The sequence below is a fragment of the Varroa jacobsoni genome, unplaced genomic scaffold (genome assembly GCF_002532875.2).
Source record: "Varroa jacobsoni isolate VJ856 unplaced genomic scaffold, vjacob_1.0 contig04215, whole genome shotgun sequence".
NCBI classification, from domain to species: Eukaryota; Metazoa; Arthropoda; class Arachnida; order Mesostigmata; family Varroidae; genus Varroa; species Varroa jacobsoni.
In genome coordinates, this window is record NW_019215190.1 from 893 (window position 1) to 22,318 (window position 21,426).

The window sequence follows — 21,426 nt, forward strand, 5'->3', positions numbered from 1 at the left end:
GATTTCATCATGTGGCAAACCTAACATTTTGCTGGTGTCTTCCATGACACTTCAATAGCTAGTTGTAGTTTTTCTTATCACTGTCTCCCATTGACCAAACTATGTTAAATTTAATTTACCAATATTGCGCTACCAAAGCCCGCCATCCCTTCTCTATATAATTTCTTGTTAAGAAAATAATATATATTTTCTTTATGTTCTCTTCAACACTATTATAGTTCTCTGTGATTAGTTTGCGCCATACAGTCGCAGTTGACAGACATAATGAAAATGCAATTTCCTGTTACATCTAACTATTTATTTCTACAGTTGTCGCCTTTTTCCTTTACTCAAAATCACATGAGCGAAAAACACTATCTTAGAGAAAAGAATAACAGTTTTTTTAAATTTAGGACAAAAAATAAAACACTCGATTTGGTAAAATAGAGTATATTTATTTAAATTAAGGTGCGTTACTCTCGTCCCGCTAGTTTTCTCTCTCTCTCTCTCTCTCTCTCTCTTGTTATCCTATTGTTTATAGCCCTGACTGTTTTAATTATATGACCATTTATTAATTAATCATGGTGCTTGAGCGTATAGGAACAACATAGCAATACCATACCTTATGGATTTGCGCTATCACAAGTTAATAGTCGTTTTCGTTTGTCTAGCAATAATAATAGGACAGCGATAGTCTATGAAAGTTTTTTGGGCCCTTTTCTCTGCTGGCATGTCGTGCCTAAAGTAGATTTCCGATACTATTATAAACCACAAGGACCTACTTGTTGTTTACTTCTCGTTTAAACACACACACACACAATGACTGCGCAACTTTACTTGCATTGCCCCCCATATCAACTGTACTTGTGCGGATACAGCTACGTGGAACCGTTTTCCGACCACGGTCTTTTTTTTAACATACCGTGCCCTTGCATTTTTGCTTATGACGACCATACACTAAAACTTGTATCAATAGATACTAGTACTTTAAAAAGGAGGCAAAATGTACCTACGCACATCTCATATCTAGACAGGAATGAACACGACCGGTAACAATCGGTTTCTAATCAACGCTACCTCGAAAGGATTAAAACAAGCCCGTTAGGAAGTTGTCTTCGAAAGTACACATTTTACACATTATAATATCAGTTAAATCGGCTCATAGACCCTCTGTTGAAGATTTACTAGAGAGATTAATATATTATACGGTAAACGCATACAGACCAATGCATACAACATTGGCTATTTATATATACAGAGTATATCTTCGGCACAAAAAATTTTCGAACACTTAAGAAAAGGCTGCCTGCAACTTTAAAGTTACTTTAATACTGCACTTAACAGAAAAACGTGTTGTTTACAAGCTGACAGTCGACATCATACTAGTGACTATTTCTTGTCCAACTTTTTCAACGAAGTTCAATTGGCGCTTCGCTGGTTTGATCGCTATTATTACCGTTATGTGCAGATGACTACGATATAGTTGCTTGAACTTATAACTAATTTACATACTAATAACCATTATGTACTACACTATGAGTGACAGTCAATAATCAACCTATTTTATGATATTTTGTTGTAGTATTGCATAAATAATCCGCTACAATCGGTGGTTTGTTTACAAGTAGGCTCATTTCCTTTCAGCATTTTAATCTACGCTACAGATATGTTATTAACGTCATCGCGTTCTTTTCACCTTTACTATCGTTACCATTTATAACAATTTTATTCATCAATCTATAATTGGATTACACATCATGGTCTGTAACAAGAACTTCTTTCAGTTTCACTGGCCTCCCGCTGAAATTTCCGCTACGGAAGGCCGCGTCCCTCGCATGATTGTAAAGTAAAACGCCGAGAAACACGATCAACGTTCCAGCGCCACTTAAAGATGTCACAGGATTGCCGAAAACGAAGATTGAAAGCCAGATCATAAGGGCTCGCTTTACCGTATTGGCTACACTGTGTGTCACCGGGGATATTCGCGTCAGAAGGGCGTACTCAACTAGACTCTGACCGTGAAATGACAAGGCAGCTAATGCCAGAACTACCATTGGGGGATAGTGATCATCCTGAGCTGCGCTTGGCGTGTACTTGAGAAACAGTGGAATAGACAGGAGCACCGAAAAAAAGGACGAGGTCGCTTGAAGCTCGAGAGGTGATAGACGTTTCCGCTCATCCGAAAGCATATGTTTAGAGTGGACATTCTGAAAGCTGATCAACAGAGAATTTCTCATGTTACTATTATATGCTTTCAGGTGAGTACGCTCATTGAGAATACTAAAACAATAGCCGTATCTAAATTGTATGGAACAAATATTTCATAATTTTTTATACTTGTTACAGAGGTAATCGTTAGCCGTGTCAACATCGTCTATGGAGTCCTTGGGCGTACCATTCAACGAGATTCGTCGCCATAGCAGCAATGAATCCGGGCCGATTGAAACTAAGCTCATTGGCTGAGCAGAGAGCCAGTCCGAACATAATGGGTAAAAGCGACAGCGCGACAGGCCATGGCGTTCGATCGCCAAGAACTACGTGGGCAATTAACACGGTAAAAACAGGCGCAGAGCTTTTCACCGTCTCAGCAAAGGATACAGGCACGTACCACAGTGTGACTAGGCCTGACGGATGAACAGGTAAACGTATGAAACATCAGATGTGACCTCCAACTAAACTTATTATTCTATTCGGATAATTATCGTTTGACAGAACTCGTTCGCATATTTAGATTTGTATTTTTGAATAAAGTCAAAGTTGATGATACTTGATCTTACGAAAAAAATTAAAGCGAACACTTCAATATCAACGTAATATTGGACTGATGTATTATGCTTTACTGATAAAGGACGTTGTCAAAGTTCACTGAAATAAATTAAATAAACAGTAAATATAGGTTCATGCCTGAATACTGACCGAGCAGCACTGTGCAGAACCGTAGCGTTCCGAGAATGGCTGCACTACTCAGAGTTTCTCTATTCGGGGCTGACTGAGGGTGTCCTGTTCGACCACATTTCAGCTGAACACCCCCAGCAAGACAACAGGCAAGTAACTGGCTGACAGCTAACACGATCGGGTCACCGTTCTGAGATGACAGAAAGTACTTATTTAAAACGAGCGTGGTGAAACTAAAAAAATACCTGAAAGTTACACACAATTAGGTATAGTTGGAGTTAATCACAGCTTATTCGAGTGAACTGTCTCAAATAGTTCACATTTTTTGTATGAGAATAACCACTCTCCACGAAAATACACCCTACATCAATGTATTGCCTATGGCCATTTCAAGAGTAAAGAAAAGGAACGATCTCGTTCGGTGTATCCTTTCGAAATTGCTCATAGAAGTTCCTAAGACTACAAAACGTATCAATCTAATATATAAATCGCAAGTTATTGATGTGGCTATTTTCTGATTGTCATTCTACACATATCATTTGTTCCCGAGTAGTGCTTGTGCTGATCTGTAACAAAATTATTATATGTATAGCACAGTGAACAGCGTATCAACAACTTACCAAACTCCAAGTAATGCAAAAGCTTTTGCCCCGTATAAACCGGTTCGGTTATCATGCACGGAAGGTGGCAGCTTTTTCAGCGCTACCTCGCGCACCTTCGCTGAAGTCGTTGCCAAACTTCCCATAGCCACCATTACAGCTTCACCTATGTCGTAGCTATGATTGTCTTCAGTAGTGGCAGGAGCGTGATTGGCAGCTATATGATGAATCGCTCTCAGCTGTAACGAGGGCCGGCGCCCGGAGGCATCGAATGTTTTCTCCATTGCACGCGTAACTGCTGTAGCAGAAAAATTGTCGCCATGCTAATAATATTTACGCTACCGAAAACGGTTTTTTCCACCATCTACATATTAGCCTGCACCGAAGATTAGCCTGAAATTAAATAAGCAACCAACGACATCGCCGATTTACTAAGACTCCTTCTTCTACTCTATTACTTTTCTTCAAATCGACCGAAATGGTAGGCAGTACGTCTTAGCTAAAAGGTACATTATACTTAGTTCTGTCGCTGTGTAAGTGCTACATGAAAAAAGACAATGTGTTTAAGATGTGCAGGGTCCTTGTCACTTTCGACGCTGTTCTATTTTTTTTTGTATTTATTTAGTTTCAATTTCGGTTATTGCGTATAAAATCTGAACACGTATGCGTGCTCAGCAGTAATAAATCTCCTTGCTCCAACAAATGTTCCACATGACTAACGCTATCTACTAAGGACATTTGCAGACTACTCAATATCTCAAATGAAGCATATTTAAAATTGAGTATATATTCAGTAGAATATCAAGAGCGACGACAAAATTGAACTGCATGCCTCTAACAGTCTGTCTTTACTAAATTTAACGCCAGTTTAAACGAAAATCTTGTAAACACTACAGAAGGTGAAATGCTAGGTTTTTGTGAATGATGACCAAGAAAATTGGGGCGGATACTGAAGATGCAGCTATACGTTAAGTAAAAGCGACCCTACAAATGATGAGTAATCTGCCACTGCAGCCACTGTCAAATTAAATAGAGAAAATATCATTGGTGGCTTGGGTTATACTAAAGCTGGACAAAAAACATAGCGATAATCGGCAGTTGGCGATAGTCGACAATTTCTTGATCAGATGTATAGTAAAATAAAAAAGCAAACGTGCCTCATGTAAGCCTATGTGGAGATTTGTTTATTGCCGATTAACAATGTACAACGTATGGGTTTATAAAACTCATGAAGCAACGTCCTATTGGTAACAGCAGTATGAACATCTTCACGGCGACTTAGTAACTTGTACAGTTGAATATATCAATTTATTTTTAGTATGAAAGCAGTTTCATTTAGCCAGGAGAAGCCCCTTCTGAAATAACATGATAGCTAATTCGACCTTGTCATCAATCGATCCTTCATAGGGTAGGTCTTTAATTCTGATATATTTAGGGTACTGTGTAAGCAGAAACTCAATGACATTTGCCTCTAACGGGGTAAGCTCAATGGAGAAAGGCTCGTCGTGCTCTCGGTAGGTTTTTGTGTTATCGTTTATATAATACATATTGACCATGTCACCCTCAGTGACGATACGACATGCAGTCCTGGACAATATCCGCACTTCCGCTTCTGCATTCAGCTCGACCAGGGGCGGTTTCCCGTTGTTCCACTTAGCTTTCTGAGCGGCCGACATCTTCTGCTCTGCTGCTGGTAAAACGGGCGGCAGCGAATCATGAATAAAGTTTTTGGCCATTTGATCGACTGCAGCGTCGATCGGTGCACAGTCCACTAATTTGTCAAAGAGCTTCGATGCCATTTCTAAGAACTTGTCTCGGGCAGCCGATCGACTATCCGAGTACATAATGCCCATCGTGCGCAGGTAGTCTCTTGGCATCGTCCGGCGAAACTCGAGATCTTCCTCTGTAGCCACCTGGAGTGCACCAGGAAGCATCAGTTTGAAAAAGTCAGACCACGTGTTGTGTTGGTTAGCTGATATGGTTATATGCAGCGAGTGAGTATCGGGAGAGCTTTGAGCTTCATGTATAAAACCCCTAGGCATGTACAGCAGATCGCCCGTTTCCAGTACCGTCTCGAGAATCAATTCACCAAGTTCGTGCCGTTCAAGATTTTTCGACGAATTCAATGGCAACTCCTCTTCAGGGCACCGTGGAGCGTAGACTTTCCAATGTTTTCTGCCTTCAAGCTGCAGGACAAACGCATCAATATCGTCCCAATGGGGTGCAAAGCCTTGTGTATTAGGGGGAGTTAAGTATACGTTCGCGCCAACGAATGAAGAAAACTCTTCTGCCAGTGTATAGCAAAGGGTATGTACACTTCCTACGAACGTCTGCGGATTTAAGAGACGAACCGAACAGCCGTCATTGTACATACTCCACACTTGCGCAGGCACCGCCCGACCTTCCGGATTGTGCGTTTCACGCTTGCTATCGACATACGATGTAATATCAATATTTTTGCCGAAGTAGAGGTCGTGATTGTGCATTAGATCATCCAAATTGTTCGTGGAAAACAATTGTTTGTAGTATGCAGGGTCCTTATGTTTTACCACGAACGCTTTCTTCTCGAAATACTCTGAGTAGAAGCTCTCGCGTTGAACGGGTGCAATCATCCAGGAGAAGGCAGCCTTTGCGCGTTCAAAGCTTGACTGCTTGGACATAAAGTCCGAAGACACGTTTCCCTCTCCCTCGATAATTGAAGATCTCGCTGACGCCACCTCTCTGCTGGCACTTGCCAAAGAAGGCCTTGATGTATTTCTTTTTGCTTTAACGATGCCACTCTGATGACAGCTATCTTCTTGGCCGTTGCTTCCAATGCTCATACTGTTCTTAGCCTTCAGCTTGGCAATTTTTCTAGCTTCGTTATGGGCGACTTTCGTAAGGGAAGCCTTCTTCCCTGTGTTCTGTTTTTTCTTCAGTCTTTTTTTCAGGTGTTTAGCATTGCCGCCCAGCCCGTCCATGTTGCTCTGCGAAATTAGAGTGAGGTCAGAAAGATCTTTCTTTTTCTGTGTTTCGATGCCTATCATCATCATATGACATCACTGGGACCGATATTGAGGCACGATTCCCCAGCGTGACAATGATGCGTTAATGGAACGGCGTGTTCTATCCATCAATTTTCTTTTGTTGTTGATACTGTTGTAGCCACAAGCGTATTTTATTTTTTTTTCAGATTTAACGACGTCCACCAGATGTTGCGCGCAGTCGAAAGGTTGGGAGCGTATAAAAGGAAAGCGACAAAAATATAACTACCTAACGAATAACTGCAATAAGCGAAAATTACATCTATATTTAGAACATAAGAATTATTGCTGGGCCCGAAACTATGTTTTGCAACGTATTGCCCTTAAGTTTGCTTTTAAGTTTTGCTAGGAGGAAGAAACGCACATTGAGATAAAACAATCTGCAACTTCTATGATATGTGCTTTTAACTTAAATACTAAAATTCGGGAAATCAAGAGACATGACAAAAAAAAGGACATAATTTCCACACGTATTCATACTCCCAGTTTAGGTAACTACCGTGCGTTGATTAGCCTGTCACCAGGAAGTAGGATTCGTCACGCTACCATTGAGCAGCGTGCGGATTCCTCTGTGGCATGTATTTAGTTTACGTAATTGCACACTATAACTGTGTCGCGTGAATGCTATTTATGGAGGCATGCGTAACTGGGTGCAACTGCATCGTACGAAGAAGTTGTAAAGATACATATGTATATACGTTTCTCAGTACTTCACGCAGGAAAATCTCCGCTAATCGTGATAGCTCAACTCAGGCAAATAGCTAATAAATGTTCGTTGAAAGTATGGTAAACGAAATATACAATATATTATTCAGTATTATATCTGTCACTGCTGTTAACATGAGCTTTTGTATAATAGAAGCCACTCAAAAAGTTCTTGGTCAGAATCAGAATCAAACAGTTCGCTCAAAAACATAGTGTCTGCTAATCATATTAGAGAAGAAACAGTAACGCGATATCGTACAACGTTTAAACGCCAGTCAAGGATATTACGTATATTTGTAATGATGTTATACATAATGTAATAGTAGTTAATTTTACGACATTTTGCGTGGAAAGGTAGTCAAGATTTGCACTCAGTCAGCCACTGTGTCGAATTGTCGCATCTCATTAAACCTCTTCACTCATGTCAACATTGTAAATAGCCAGCACCGAAAACAACTTACGAACAAGTATTCTTAAGGACACTCTGATGCTCCGGAGTCACTTTACGAACGAATATATAACACGCGTTATGTCTTATGCTAGAGATGACAGAGTGTAGGACGGCGTTAAGAGCCTGCCAGACAAACGAAACACAATATTTTTCGACTCAAATCGAACACAACGTGGCGAGGAGTGGCCTACGATCGCTCAAGTCGATGTTGATCTATGCCTAAATGATGACTCGATGTCTAAGTTGGCGGATTAAGCAGGGCGTAAATAGAAAAGTATCTGTTTGTAAGAATCTCTGCTTATACGAATACAGTTAGTAAATGTAGTAATAACACGATTGATGTTATATTTTCAACTTACATAACGCTCGAAAAACTTACGTGAACGTTTATGACAGTATTATGTTCATTTCTTGCGCTGCTCTTGGTATAAAAATTATTACTTGTTTTTTTAAACAGAATAGTAAAGTATCGTGCCTGATAATTAGGAAAGTAAATGGGTTAATCTGCTAAGCCGAATTCTGTTAAGTAACTTTACCAGATAAAATAATATAAAACATATATTATATAGGTATATATAAGTTAGTAACCTGATAAGTTTTAGTTCCCAATGGCGCAGTTTTATAAACGAAAATCACTCCAGGCATTTACTAGCAGGTACATTGTGTCTGTATCCAACAGTTGTTAGTTGAACACATCAAATTCATTACAACTTGGCAATATATAGCTATCGAAACAATAATACCACGACGTTTGTTCAGCACAAGACTGAAGCCGTCACACTATTCAGATATTTGCAATAATTACCAATACTCGAGCAAGATTTCATCGCAGTTTTAAGTTAATTTTTTAGCATTTTTACTGCACAAAAATAAAGATTGGCTTACTCAATGGTTTGCCCACCATAATCCAATAAGTATACGGTCATTCTCCTCCCGGTTGTTATAGTCAAAGAGTTGGTCATTAGGTTTGAGAACCGTTGTTCGCCACAAGATCAACATTGAATCAACGACATTATGCTGAAGTCATTCGGAAACACTGCCGTGGACTCGGAAGCTTTTAGCGCGAAATGTGTGAGACGAAGCTTGCTAATGTGTCTTCGCTCGTCTGATTTTCTCAAATAGACGAAGCCTGTTGCTGACTACCTATGGGATCGGATGTTGATCAATGATGAAAGTCGGAAAATGGTAGAAGACCATAATGCACTTTGTCAGACAAAAATTAACGCGCACCAACCTGTGGTTCCGGCCTTACAGGCAGCAATGTCCTGTATCGTCAGAAAAACTCGTTTTTTTTTTACCTGCGTTTTAGGTACTTCCAAGAATCTTAACAATAGCCATCACAGAATCGGGCGTACTAATATACGTCCGACAGCCATGTACAGGCAGCAAGATGTCATCGTATAATCGAACAGCAAAGAAATGCGCCTTCAATTTTTTATGGAGCGTTCGATAAGTAACTCCATTATAGTATCATGGCAAAGGCTGAGTCCAAGAAATTTCGAATTGCCGACTTAGCTAAAAGGAATATGCGATGGCTCACTAGGTCTATAGCCGTAGATGTCGCCGGTACTCGCTTAATCATTTTTCTTTTCTCACCTGTCAATAGGTCTTTTCTTGCAGTATCTGTCCATCAGTTGTTCTTGTAGATGCTATTGCTATTAAACGTTGTCCTTTTTGTATATCTACATACAGAATTCTTTTTTTCATTTTACTCTCACACCGCCAATGTTATAAAAGAGGAACGTTAGATCGCCGAAAATACGTTCCCTAAACCCATAACTGAGCATATTTACACGAATATGGAATTGTAGACTCATGGAATATGCCCATTGAAAGTACACTGAGATATCGCGTTATTATCGTACCTTCGAGTTCGACCAATGCATTTGAATACCAATAGTTCAAGATTTTGCACGAAATAGATTAGCTCTATATTTGCTAACCATTCCTATGAGCTTCAAACAATCCAAGAGCAGGTCTTACTACTAAGTCTTCGTATATTAATGTTCTGAAATATGAATTAAACACTCACTCAGCTTGTCATTGCTTCCCTTTAAGGAAATTTTATACATTTTTCATTTCAATAAAATTATAAGGCTAATCATCATAAGAATATATTGTAATAATTATAGAAATTAATCTAGCCAAATAGTATCGGCTCTGCTTTCCGATGTAATATTAAACAGTTTGGTTGTAGATGACAACATTGTTTCGAGCCCATAGGGATCTTTTTCTGACCAAAATAAGCTGATGTATGAATCTAACATCAAATTCGAATTTTGTTATGTATTACCCAACTCGCGGGCTTTGCGATGTATCTCTCGTAGGGTGAAGACGGCTATTAATAAACACCAGGACAGAACAACCCATATCCACTCTAAAACCTATTGGTGTATTGAATCTACAAAACACATTAAGTCGACTTCACATCCGGGTGCTGCCTCGTCACTGTTTAGAGATTTGTTTCATATTCCAGTGAAGCGTTTACAGAAGTTTGTCATTTATAATATCTCAACATTATTGGCTTTTGTAATTTCCTTTAAGGTTGGATAAATGTATTCTATTTCAAGTGCAGATTACTCTTAAAGAAGCTTGGTTTCCGGGTGCGCAAGACCGATTTTTACAATGCTGTTAGCTGCCGGTTACTCCCGAAACTTCGAAATAAAAAGCATTTCATATTTTATTGGTTTTTCTGTTAGTGGGCTGCTTAGCTAGCAATCTCTAACAAAACAACGTTTGCCGCAGTACTACAATACTCAGTTAGCCATTTGCGCAGTTACTTGCAGAAAAGACCTTTGTTTCACTATTCCCACCAGCACCTAGAATCAGCATCAAACAAGGCTTATGTGTCAAACTGGGGCTCTACACATCAGAGGGCGCAATGGAACGTGAAGATATTTTGGAAGCTTTGACAATACTACAGGACGATCTTGACCAAGAATTAGATGCACTACAAGATAGCAGCTCGTGGAGGGAAAAAATATTTGTTTATTTGGATAAAGTGCAACAAAATTTCAGATATTGCATTCCTAATGAATCGTTCGACGACATGACTGGTTAGTTAGCTGAAACACATACGATACACTGTTGAGCATTCGGTCATCAATTGCAGAATTATTCGATAGGATCATTACGTTTTTCGGTTAATAACAATAATTTTCTTTATATTTTCCAAATTTTTTAATATGTTGTTCGAGTATACCTGCGATATGTATTATATTTCGTGGTTAGCGGCAGGCTAGCATTTAACCGGGCAAAGAAACGTACGACCGTCAATTACATGCTTACCAAATTCAAAGACGTGACTTCTTAATGTTAATGCTGTTAAGAGTTAAAAATAACATATTATTTCAAAATAAAGAAAAATGTAAATACCTCTTTTTTTACCGCCCGCTAGGCAGTGTTTCTGACCTGTTTGACATAGTGGTATTCAAAAAGCTGTCATCGTTAGTTTTAGTCAGCCTCTACGTAACCCTGACCTATATGAATACATCTATATGTAGGTAAGGAATGGATAAATGTCGCTTCGCCACTTCAAAGCAGCATACATTTACGCGGTAGATTGCTGCTGGTGGATTTCTTCACTTACTGCTGCATAAACTGTATGCACATCCTTCCCTACCTGCATCGTTTAGAGGCGAGCATCGCAAATGCAGAACTAATCATTATAGGGGTCCATTCTGCCAAGTTCGACAATGAAAAGGTACAATGCAATGTAGTGTCTTATTCATTTTCTACGACTATTTATTAGATGCTTAGTTTGAAGACTCGGTCAAGATTTTAGCCATTAACTCCATTTACTAAGCCAAATTAGATGTGAAGACAGGTAATGGTTAAAAAATCCAGTTAAATATATTTTTCTATACCTACGAACAATAAGGTTTCAGATCACGTTAAAAGTGCCGTTTTGCGATACGGTATTGAACATGCCGTCCTTAATGATCCCGAAATGCGGCTCTGGAACCTTTGCCAGATTATCTGCTGGCCCACCCTTATGCTAGTCGGTGAGTATTATAATTTATCTATCTCAGTCTATAAATATGTTGGTTCTAAATCAATAAAAGGAGCGCCGATTTTTGGCGTTAAATCTTGATGAGCCATTGAAGCATGAATGTTTATAGTTTGTGTCATCATTGATCATTACGGTGCTAATAGTGACAGAGCGAAGCGATATACCTGCATTGCATTAAAAAATTTAATGAGATACACTGGTCTTTTAAAACGAGCGACTTTTATATACATTAGCCCGCTATAGTAAAAAAAGCCTAAAAAGCGACGAAAAATAGAGATTTACTAAAAACATGCTCATCTTAGACAAATGAAAGTAATACAGAATTAATCAAACATTATTCAATAAATTTATTATAGCTATCAGACGGAGATATAAACGATGAAATAAAAAAAAACGTCTCATTTTCACACATGATACATCACAAGTGTTTTCTTTCAATAATTTCCAGGTCCCAACGGTGAAATAATCTACAAGTTTATCGGTGAAAAGAATATGAGTAGATTTGAAGCTTACGTAAGGATCTTCATTGACTACTATTGCTCTAGAGGGCAGGTGAGCTGATTTGCCTTTGATCTGGCTTTGTCCGGAAATTTTTTGTAGCAAAAGGGATACATCCCTTGACTTTCAGTTTATTTAGGTTAGCAAGTGTGGTGACCATATTCTAAAATGTACTGTACCAACAATCGAAGTTTATAAAATGAATACTCCTAGATCGCAATATGGAACGTTTAGTGGTCTTTAAATAGTCTAAATAGTTTAAAATAGTTTATTATAACGTTTCTGTTCAGCCTAGATAAATCGTCTAACGTCAACGAGGCGGCGAGTTTGATCATGTAAGCTTAATCGGCATTTATTGTTTTTTTTTTGTCCTTTTCACAGGTGACCAATTCAATAAAAATTCCTATTAAGCTTTTTCGAGAGTCAGCGGAATCGAGTAAACTTTGTTGTCCTGGTAAAGTGGCAGTCAATCAATTATTTCTTGCGATTGCTGATTCCTCAAATCACCGGGTGCTTATCTGCGACAAACATACATTCAACGTGCTCGTCAGTAAAGCTTTAAAATATTTTTTTCTGTAATACCGTAATTTTCTTTACTTAAATTGAAATGTATACATATACACTTTGGTAGGCTATTACATTTATTTTGCACAAAAGATGAGTAGGTTCTCTGATCTATAACATTTTTCGTCTTACTATGAATCAGTGAAAATATTACCCAACCATATACTACAGCAAATAATTGGAACTATCATATCAGTAGCTGTGCTATGACAAGGCAGGTTTTACGCACAAGGCCGTGTTTGAACTTAACCATAAGTTCTATATTCCACAGGTTTGGGTACAAATCGGAGCAGGAAGGGCTACACCAGCAACACACAATAGGAATATAAAAGAACTTATCATGTACAATCGATGTTTCAGTATATTATCGGAATTACCGGAAAGCCAGGCCGAAAAAACGACACGTTGTCAGAAAGCCGTTTTAATTCACCTCAAGGCATATGCTGGTATGGACGTTACGTGCTGTTTGTTGCCGACACAGAAAACCACTCCATACGGAAGGTAGGTTCTTTTGGTATAATCTTGTACTACCTATTCAATCGTTCGAATTATTCAGTGGGAGCTGTTTACCTCTGTTCATATATAGTAGTTCATTATTAAATTTTAATGAGCGTCTTTTCCAAATTGCGTACTATTCTTCTCAATTTCAGATTGATTTGGAGGCAGGCAGGGTGACTACAATCATTGGAACGGGTAGGCAAGGCGAAGATTACGCAGGTGGACGGCTGGGTATTGAACAAGAGATCAGCTCGCCCTGGGACCTCGCTCTCTACAAGGATAACGTTCTCTTCATTGCTATGACTGGAACCCATCAGATCTGGGCCTACGCAATTAACGAAGATGCCAAATTTTTCAATAGACAGTATGTATAATAATTGTATAGATGTGATCGTTCAGTCGATGAAAATTGTTGAGATTTTGTGAATTCTAAGCATCAGTAATTGGCTGGCTATGAAATGGATTTACTTATGCAGCCGTGGGCTTGCGTTTTCGTAATAAATATCTTTGGAAATAGCATAAAAGAACGCATAGTAAATATTAGAGAGGATTCGCATTCGCCTAAAAAAAATTATATTGTTGTTACCTCTTTTTAGTGTGCTGGTGGAAGTTGGCAAGTGTGTCTGTATCGCGGGAAGTGGACGCGAAGAGAATCGAAACACAACGTATCCATTAAAAGCGGGTTTTGCCCAACCATCTGGGTTGGCCCTTGATTGCGACCATAATTTGCTCATCGTGGCAGACAGCGAAAGTTCTACAATTCGAAGCTTTGACTTGAATTCTGGCTCCGTTAAGAATATTTGTGGAGGAGCTCACGACCCGATGGTTTGAAATGGATTTATCTGCCTTGTGCACAAGGCTATTACTAAATACCTATCATTTTTTATAATTTGGAACTCTTCCTGGAAGAACTTTTCCTCATTATATATATACTGCTAAGTGACTATAATAATACATTTGTGTTTCATATTCTAGATTTAATAAGCGTTCTTCACCACAGTGTAATAACTCATATTTTAGAACTTGTTTGCATTTGGAGACCACGATGGCAGGGGTCCTGATGCTAAATTGCAGCATCCACTGGCGGTTGTATGGGATTTTCGGAGCAGTTCTATCATCGTTGCTGATTCGTACAATCACAAGGTAATTTTTTCTCTTTTTTTGAACCTATAGGCTAGTGTTTGTTCTATGCACGAGTAGGTGTTTGCGCTACTTATGCGGCATGTAGATCAACCTTATTTTTTTCATATACCCGACTTGATTAGTTGCTTTTCAGTACTGCGGATTTTTTCATTCTCGTCATCTTACACGAAACATGCGCTTCCCTCCATCAGTTTTATCCAAGGCAATACCTTCTAGCAGTACTTGCAAATAACAAATGCTAGACCCTCAGTTGGACTAGTTGTCAATATTTCAAGAAAGACATTTTCTGGATCTTAAATAACGTTTTTTCAGCTGAAGATTGTGGATTTAAAAAGCCGAATGTGTAAGACCGCACAGATCAAGGGAACATTATGTCTGGACGAACCTGCCGGTCTTGCTATCGACAACGTCGCCAATAGGTAGCATGCTGCAGTTATTTTGTTATTTTTATAAAAAGCAAACAAACTTATCTGATCAATATGCGTTAAAGACTTCAAGGTTTGCCATAGATTTACCTCTAAATTAATATTTTGAGTTTTACATATGTTCAATTAGAGGCGAATCTGTAAAAAAACTATAAAGCCTTTATCAGCGCACGTTCGTAAAATAGAATTATCTCGGCTATTGAACACCCAACTAGTTAATTAATCAAGCCGTAACAGTAATTTATAGAGCTAGTAGTCTAACCTGAATAACTCAAGCCAAGATTGAAATCGTGATTGTCAACTTATTTATTTTAGTTTTTTTTTTATTAACATTTTACAGTTTAGTAAAATGTTGGTTAATTTTTTTATTTACATACACGATTAATTTTTCCGAAAATTAAACTCGAGGTTTTATAACTTGAGAGAGGTTCGTTCGTTGTGCAAGTATCCGAAAGAATGGCATTTATCAAATCAGGGCTGACGTTTACTAATTCCTTATATTTAGGTTGTATATTGCGGATACAAATAATCACCAGATTAAGGTTGTAGAGCTTCAAAATGACGAGTTTCTGTTCTCGGATGAAGTCATTGGGCCTACGCTTAAGGTATGTGTATCTTACTACATTTAAAATGAGCTTTTAGCTATCTGTGGCTTCCAAGCTATTGAACTACTTATTTAGCATTATTCAATGTGCTTCCTCACTGCCATGTGCCTAAATGTCTTAGATGAGTTTTTTCTGGACAAGTGGATCCTTAATTAGCAGTATAAAAAAGACCTTGTTATAACCGCTTTTCTTACGGGTATAACCTCTATCTTCATATCGAGCAGTTGCTAAGATAATCAGAAGATTCATCGCTGTAATTTATGTTGTAGATACTTGCATATATGCAGTTACGCGTTAATTTATTTAATTAGTTAGCTCCAAAGCTGCAATCCTTCTTCCCAAAGCCATTTCTATAGAGTTTGCACATTACCAGTATATATACCCTAATGGGTCGTATTATTTGTTTAATCTTTTTACGTTTTGCTCATTTGTAAATGAGTACAACATAAACGGCTTAATAGTAAATGTTTCGACAATGGTTTCCTTTTATCGCGTATTGACCATCGAAGTTCGTATTTTTTATAGTTTTTGCCATCCTTTTCTCGTTTGTCGTCGTGTCAAAATATACCAAAACAAAACACAAATGCTGTGTACTAAACCAGTCTTTTCCCGCTCCATTGCTATCTAAGTGAGCAGTGTGAGCATGTTAGCGCCTCAATGGTGCATGTGTGGGATTTAGCTCTATAACACTGGACACTGAACGCAATGCTTCAATGAGGTGCCGATCATAATAAATACTCAAATCCAGTCTCGATATATAAACACACGTAAATCGAGCACTTAGTAAATCCATCATAGGACGCTTTCTTTGACCATTTTTGACGGACTTGGCTAAAAATCAAAAAAAAAAGATCCTCTGAATACGGAAAGGACTTGTAGAAGCTACAACGGTAATTTTTCTGCCGTAAATGCAGGCGACGTGACCATTACCGGTATTATAGCAAGAGTGTAAACTGTCAACCAGCTGAAAACAGATTGTATTGAAATTATGGCCGAAGATTTGTTAAGGAGATTTGTCGAACATCACAACGTACACGCTTTACATAAACTTCTGGAGATGTTCCAAGATGAATCGAAAAACGACGAAATAATTGACGCAGTGAAAAGCGTTGGGCCGAAACGTCTCATTGATGTTCTCGTTAGCGAAAATACAAACGAAAAAAACGATTTTCTGCGGTTCGCTGAGAAGGTGCAATTGATTGCCGAATGTGTTCGAAATCTAACACTTCGCAATGAATTAACATGTGATATTCTTATTATTCAGCTACTTAATATACTTCAACAAACGGATAGCTTTGATTTAGAATCGAATCAGGCCGAGCTTGTAAAACAGATCTGCCGTGTGCTCGGTAACCTCTGCTTTGACAACGATGCTGCTCGCGAGATCGTTATGGATAATGATGGACTGAGGATACTACTCAAATTAATCCGTACGTTACTAGAAGGTGCTCGATCCCCGAGTGGTTTGCTGATCGAGGAGAAGCTAGCTATGATCGTCATGGGCTGTTTGTTTAACGTCGCTGACAACGACGACTGCCAAAAAAAATTTCAACAAATGGATGTTCTTCCGTTACTTATTGACTGCGTCGCAATTATGCCGGGTGACGCAGGTTGTCATGCGACAAACCTTCTTTATAATATGAGTGACTCTGAAGAGTGGCATCATCAATTCGTAGTGAACATGCCGTCTCTTCTTAGAATTGTTGACACCGTCGAAGATCAAGAAATGCTCGAGATGCTGATCGACGTAATACAAACCGTATTCATCAAAGCAGATAAGTCGGAAAAAATTACACTATTCGAATTTGGCCTGTGGGACCACCTTCGGAAGATTGTGGACAAAGGAGTTTTGGTGAAACAGGCTGCAAGTCTCATGGTTATAATGCTAGCTGATGATGGCTGCATGCAGCGTATGTTTGCCGGAGGCGAGGGACCGCAGTATCTTCTCATGCGAGAGTGGCTGAATAACGATAGCAAAGAGTTACGAACATACGGGGCTCTGGCGATTGGGAATTTTGCCCGAAGAGACGACTTGTGTGTGATTTTAGCCAATGATGGGGTGGCTGCTCAGCTGATAAATATGCTTGGTTCGATGCGATCGACAAAACTACAGGAAATAGAAGCCTTAGAGGACGCAATTCTTGCTGGCCTTCGTAATTTGCTGATTCCAAAGGAGAACAAAAGATCCCTTATACAGAGTGGTATTGTCGATAAACTACTCAGCCTGCTTCCTATTGAATCCTACGTTGTAGCATTTAAATATTTAGCTTGTATGCGGATGCTGGTGGATCGACAGCCAGACGTGGCGTTGAGACTCGGCTCGAACCATGACTTGCTCAGGGCTATCGTAACGTGGTCTCGCGTAGAATTGCATGTCGGCGTAAAAAGCGAAGCAATGAGGGCTCTTTGTTGGATATTAAAAAATAATTCGTCAGACTTAGTGAGATCTGCGGTGGCAATCGAAGGCGGGGTGCCTGCCATTGTCGAGATGCTCAAAAGTGAGCACACCGTAATGCAAAACGAAGCAGTGATTGCGTTGTCGCTGTTAGCAAATGGAAATCCTCCTGAAGACGTACGACAGGCTCTTGCCTCGAACCTAAACCAAACGGCCGAGTTAATTGGTGACATAATTAATACAATTGTGTCAAGTAGTAATAACGCGGCTATAATGGCGAACGAGTTCATCGAAAATATCGTCACACTTGTTATCAACGTGTGCATCATTCGGATAGAGTTCCGCGAAGCGATCGCCACAAAAGTTGAGACACCACTCAATGAGTTAAACCGATTAACACAATATTTCTCACTAAAGGATAAAATCTGCAAAGCCCTACACATCCTAGGTGACAACAAATAAATATGAAAATAAAGCCATGTTTACAGTGATTCTCGTAACAACAGCAAGATACATGAAGATATATTAAAATAGGATGGCTATTTTTTACGATATTAGTTCAATACACGGTGATCAGACGAATTCTGTGATTCTCGATATACAATGCAGCAGGGGATTTCAATTACCTCGACAAGAATCAACTGTTGAATAAGTAGAAATATTTAGTGTCATATAGTAAAATCAAGAATAGCACTTACAAGTTGATCATGCTAAATCAACGAAAGGCTTTTTTCGAATTAACTATCCGACTTATAAATCACTACTTGAATGGTATTAGCAGTCGCTACAGGTACATTTTTTCTTCAGCTAGTTATGAGAAAAAGGAAAATCGGTAGGTATGGGTATGAGTAACAAATTAAAAGTGAACTTTTACTTACCATAAGAGAGTAAAATGCAATCGGGCAATGTGAGTGGCCTAGATTAAGCATACGTTGGAAAAATGACTAACAAATATGTGATATATATACGTCATATTTTTGTTGTATATCTCTATTGTACAACTAATTCTCACCCCCTTCTTTCTTCATCTTTCTTTTCTCGCTGGCAGAAGAGCACAATGTAGACATATTAAAAAGATTTTCAAAATCTATCGAGCAAATTGTTTTAGCTTTACACAATAGAAATAAAGGAGACCACGAGAAGGGGATCGTATGTAGAATAGAAGTCAAAAACCTGTGAGTAAAATTATAATGAAATCTATACAAGTGCATTGGTAATAAAAAAGCTATTTTTTACAAAAAGAGACATGTGAATTGAAGAGGTGATCTTAGTCATTAGTCCTAATCAATTTAAAAAGACGGAGGTGACATACCTACAACAGAGTTTAATAAACGTGTTGGTATAAAATGCACATCATATTCTTCGTTTTGGTTAATCAGTTATATGCATACACACAGATGTAAGCTAAACTAGCATTTGATTTTCATGGGTATAAGGCTACTCAATCAAAGACGAGCTAAAGCCAGCTCGTCCAAATTTACAAATTGAAAATTGTCGTCATCTTTTTGGTCGTTTGACAACGAAGGAGTTCTCGGTTGAGGCTAACGTTCTTGTTAGGAGGACGGGCGTAAAAATAATGGCGATGCTACTCACGCTTGACAGGTCTAGTCAAGACCGTCATTCACAAAGCATTCAACGATACGAAAAGGCCGTCATGTTTCCAGAAATTCTCAAAATAATCATACAAAAAAACTAACATTACAATCTTGGATAGCTAAGAGCTTTTCTAGGACGACACGTATGTATATACCGAGAGCCCTTTGACTCGTAATTACAGCTTTTCTTATGCGATTATCTTAATTTGCTCGCATAAAAATAATTTTTTGCGTTGATTGCCGTACGAGTGCCCGATACCTTATTAATGAAGTACAGTTTTCATGAACCTCAGTGTGCATAAAAAATTGTAGTAAATCCTAGTTAAAGTATTATGTGTATAAGCATTTTTAAGTTCAGAAAAATTGACTAAAGTAGTATTAACCAAGTCAGTAAAAGTCGAATAAAAATGTCTCTAGAGTCTACTGAAGGCATGAAAGGAGAGGAGGGAGTGTGAAATAGTCGTGTAGACTTTCCTTGTCGAGTCCACGGTAACTTGTTTCAGATACCAGTACCTCCAAAATTGACGTTATTTCAGTGGCAGAACTCTGACAGCGACCTCATATATATACATATATATCTCGCAACTAACAACTAACACAGCTGGTTGTGAAATGCTTGTATCTATCTAGAGATGTGCCCACAACGTGTACATTGGATACCATACGCAAAATATGATCTTTTCTTGTCCTTTAGTTTAATTCTGACTCGTCTGATGATGTGGTGGATTCTCTATTGACTGTACGGGACTTCGTATCATGGCGCGCAACAGATGAAGGTCCTTTGAGAGTAAAGTCCAGTTTGGGGCTTTGCCTCGATCTTCTACTTCCAAATGGCATTGAACTAAACAGTGATGCCCCACAGACGTGGACGTTACGAGGTACAGTTAATCACGGCTAAGAGTTCTTGTGAATAGGAACACAGATCTATTGAAATCCATTGTTGTTTAATGTGCCTTGTATGAAAACAACACAATCGGCTTTTTTAAAAGGATCGTTTGCTAAGTAACTATTTCTTTAACGAATATAGAGCATTTTATGCAGATAGGAGTGGAAGATAATACTACAGTTGTTTTATTTGAAAATTTATAATACTATTGATACCAATTTCAACTTCCAGGAGACGGTTTGCAAGAGCAGAAGCTTGATGTAAACGCCATAGCCCAGATAGAAATCGAGCAAGAACGCCTCACATTACAAATACACTGCTCTCTTGTGCTGTGCAATGAACTGCAAAAAACCTGCGAAATGAAACAGATCTCAAGGCAACTTGAACTTATTCGTGATGTGAATTTTGGTAATTCAGAAATAAAGGTGGTTCTTGAGATATAGAGAAACATTCATATATACAGCCACAGCGTACATTTAAAATCAGAAGAAATCGTGTTAACCGTATCTTTTAACCGAAGGTATTTGCGGACGGTGTAGTATATATATGCTTGAACCTTGGTCTCATTTCTATTTGCGGAGTCCGAAGTTTTATCAAGGAATCCACAGACATTTAAATTGGGTACAGTAGTGCGATTACCGTCAGTGACAACAAAAAAAAGAACAGATATTTGATTTACACACTTGACGTAGTAAGCAACATCAGTAATATTCATCAACGATAACGTCATTAACTTAGTAATTTACTTACTTTTATAGAACTTATTTGTAGAGCACGCATCTAATATGTGACCACTGACTAACCATATATTTAAGCTTAATTTATTTGATTGCTATACTGCCTGATAGTTTTTAAATTCCAGAGAAAATATGTCTAGAACTTTTACGAAATGATTTCCGCTATTTCAAAGCAATAAAGATTAATATGTCAACTTAGTTCTATCCTATAACCAATTTTGTAATGGACGTTTAACAGAATATGATCCATTCTTGCGATACCCTCTCGTTAAGAAAAATATTCACTATTCCTCCTTTAGAAGGACTTTAATAAACACTAAAAATTATAGTTGCTTCACCTGTTAGTAGAAATAAGTTTTGTGTGCTTTCTTTGATAATAAAATTGTACCTGTGAAAGATATTGCCGTGTACATATA

The 21,426-nt window shown here is 38.5% G+C and overlaps 4 protein-coding genes across 4 annotated transcripts; 2 read left to right on the forward strand and 2 right to left on the reverse strand.

Annotated features, from left to right (window-relative positions):
* Positions 1-413: 413 nt before the first annotated feature.
* LOC111273000 (Bifunctional lysine-specific demethylase and histidyl-hydroxylase NO66) lies at positions 414-7,760 on the reverse strand. Its single transcript, XM_022854686.2, has 5 exons — positions 7,663-7,760; positions 3,495-3,866; positions 2,896-3,119; positions 2,375-2,603; positions 414-2,193 (listed from the first exon to the last, which is right to left on the reverse strand). Exons 2-5 carry the CDS (start codon positions 3,755-3,757, stop codon positions 1,728-1,730), a joined length of 1,182 nt encoding a protein of 393 aa, XP_022710421.1. The 5' UTR covers positions 3,758-3,866; positions 7,663-7,760; the 3' UTR covers positions 414-1,727.
* NO66 (Bifunctional lysine-specific demethylase and histidyl-hydroxylase NO66) lies at positions 4,628-7,793 on the reverse strand. The gene is made up of 2 exons (XM_022854685.2): positions 7,663-7,793; positions 4,628-6,439 (listed from the first exon to the last, which is right to left on the reverse strand). The coding sequence occupies exon 2, from the start codon at positions 6,431-6,433 to the stop codon at positions 4,805-4,807; it is 1,629 nt and encodes a 542-aa protein (XP_022710420.1). The 5' UTR covers positions 6,434-6,439; positions 7,663-7,793; the 3' UTR covers positions 4,628-4,804.
* Positions 7,794-10,285: 2,492 nt separating this feature from the next.
* LOC111273001 (NHL repeat-containing protein 2) lies at positions 10,286-21,410 on the forward strand. The gene is made up of 13 exons (XM_086973467.1): positions 10,286-10,708; positions 11,156-11,355; positions 11,533-11,656; positions 12,113-12,216; positions 12,544-12,708; positions 13,087-13,227; positions 13,377-13,588; positions 13,821-14,049; positions 14,245-14,367; positions 14,680-14,786; positions 15,298-15,397; positions 20,082-20,265; positions 20,505-21,410. The coding sequence occupies exons 1-13, from the start codon at positions 10,534-10,536 to the stop codon at positions 20,714-20,716; spliced, it is 2,076 nt and encodes a 691-aa protein (XP_086829593.1). The 5' UTR covers positions 10,286-10,533; the 3' UTR covers positions 20,717-21,410.
* Positions 15,419-19,148, forward strand: LOC147751783 (rap1 GTPase-GDP dissociation stimulator 1-B-like). Its single transcript, XM_086973468.1, has one exon. The coding sequence runs from the start codon at positions 16,386-16,388 to the stop codon at positions 18,252-18,254; it is 1,869 nt and encodes a 622-aa protein (XP_086829594.1). The 5' UTR covers positions 15,419-16,385; the 3' UTR covers positions 18,255-19,148.
* Positions 21,411-21,426: the final 16 nt, after the last annotated feature.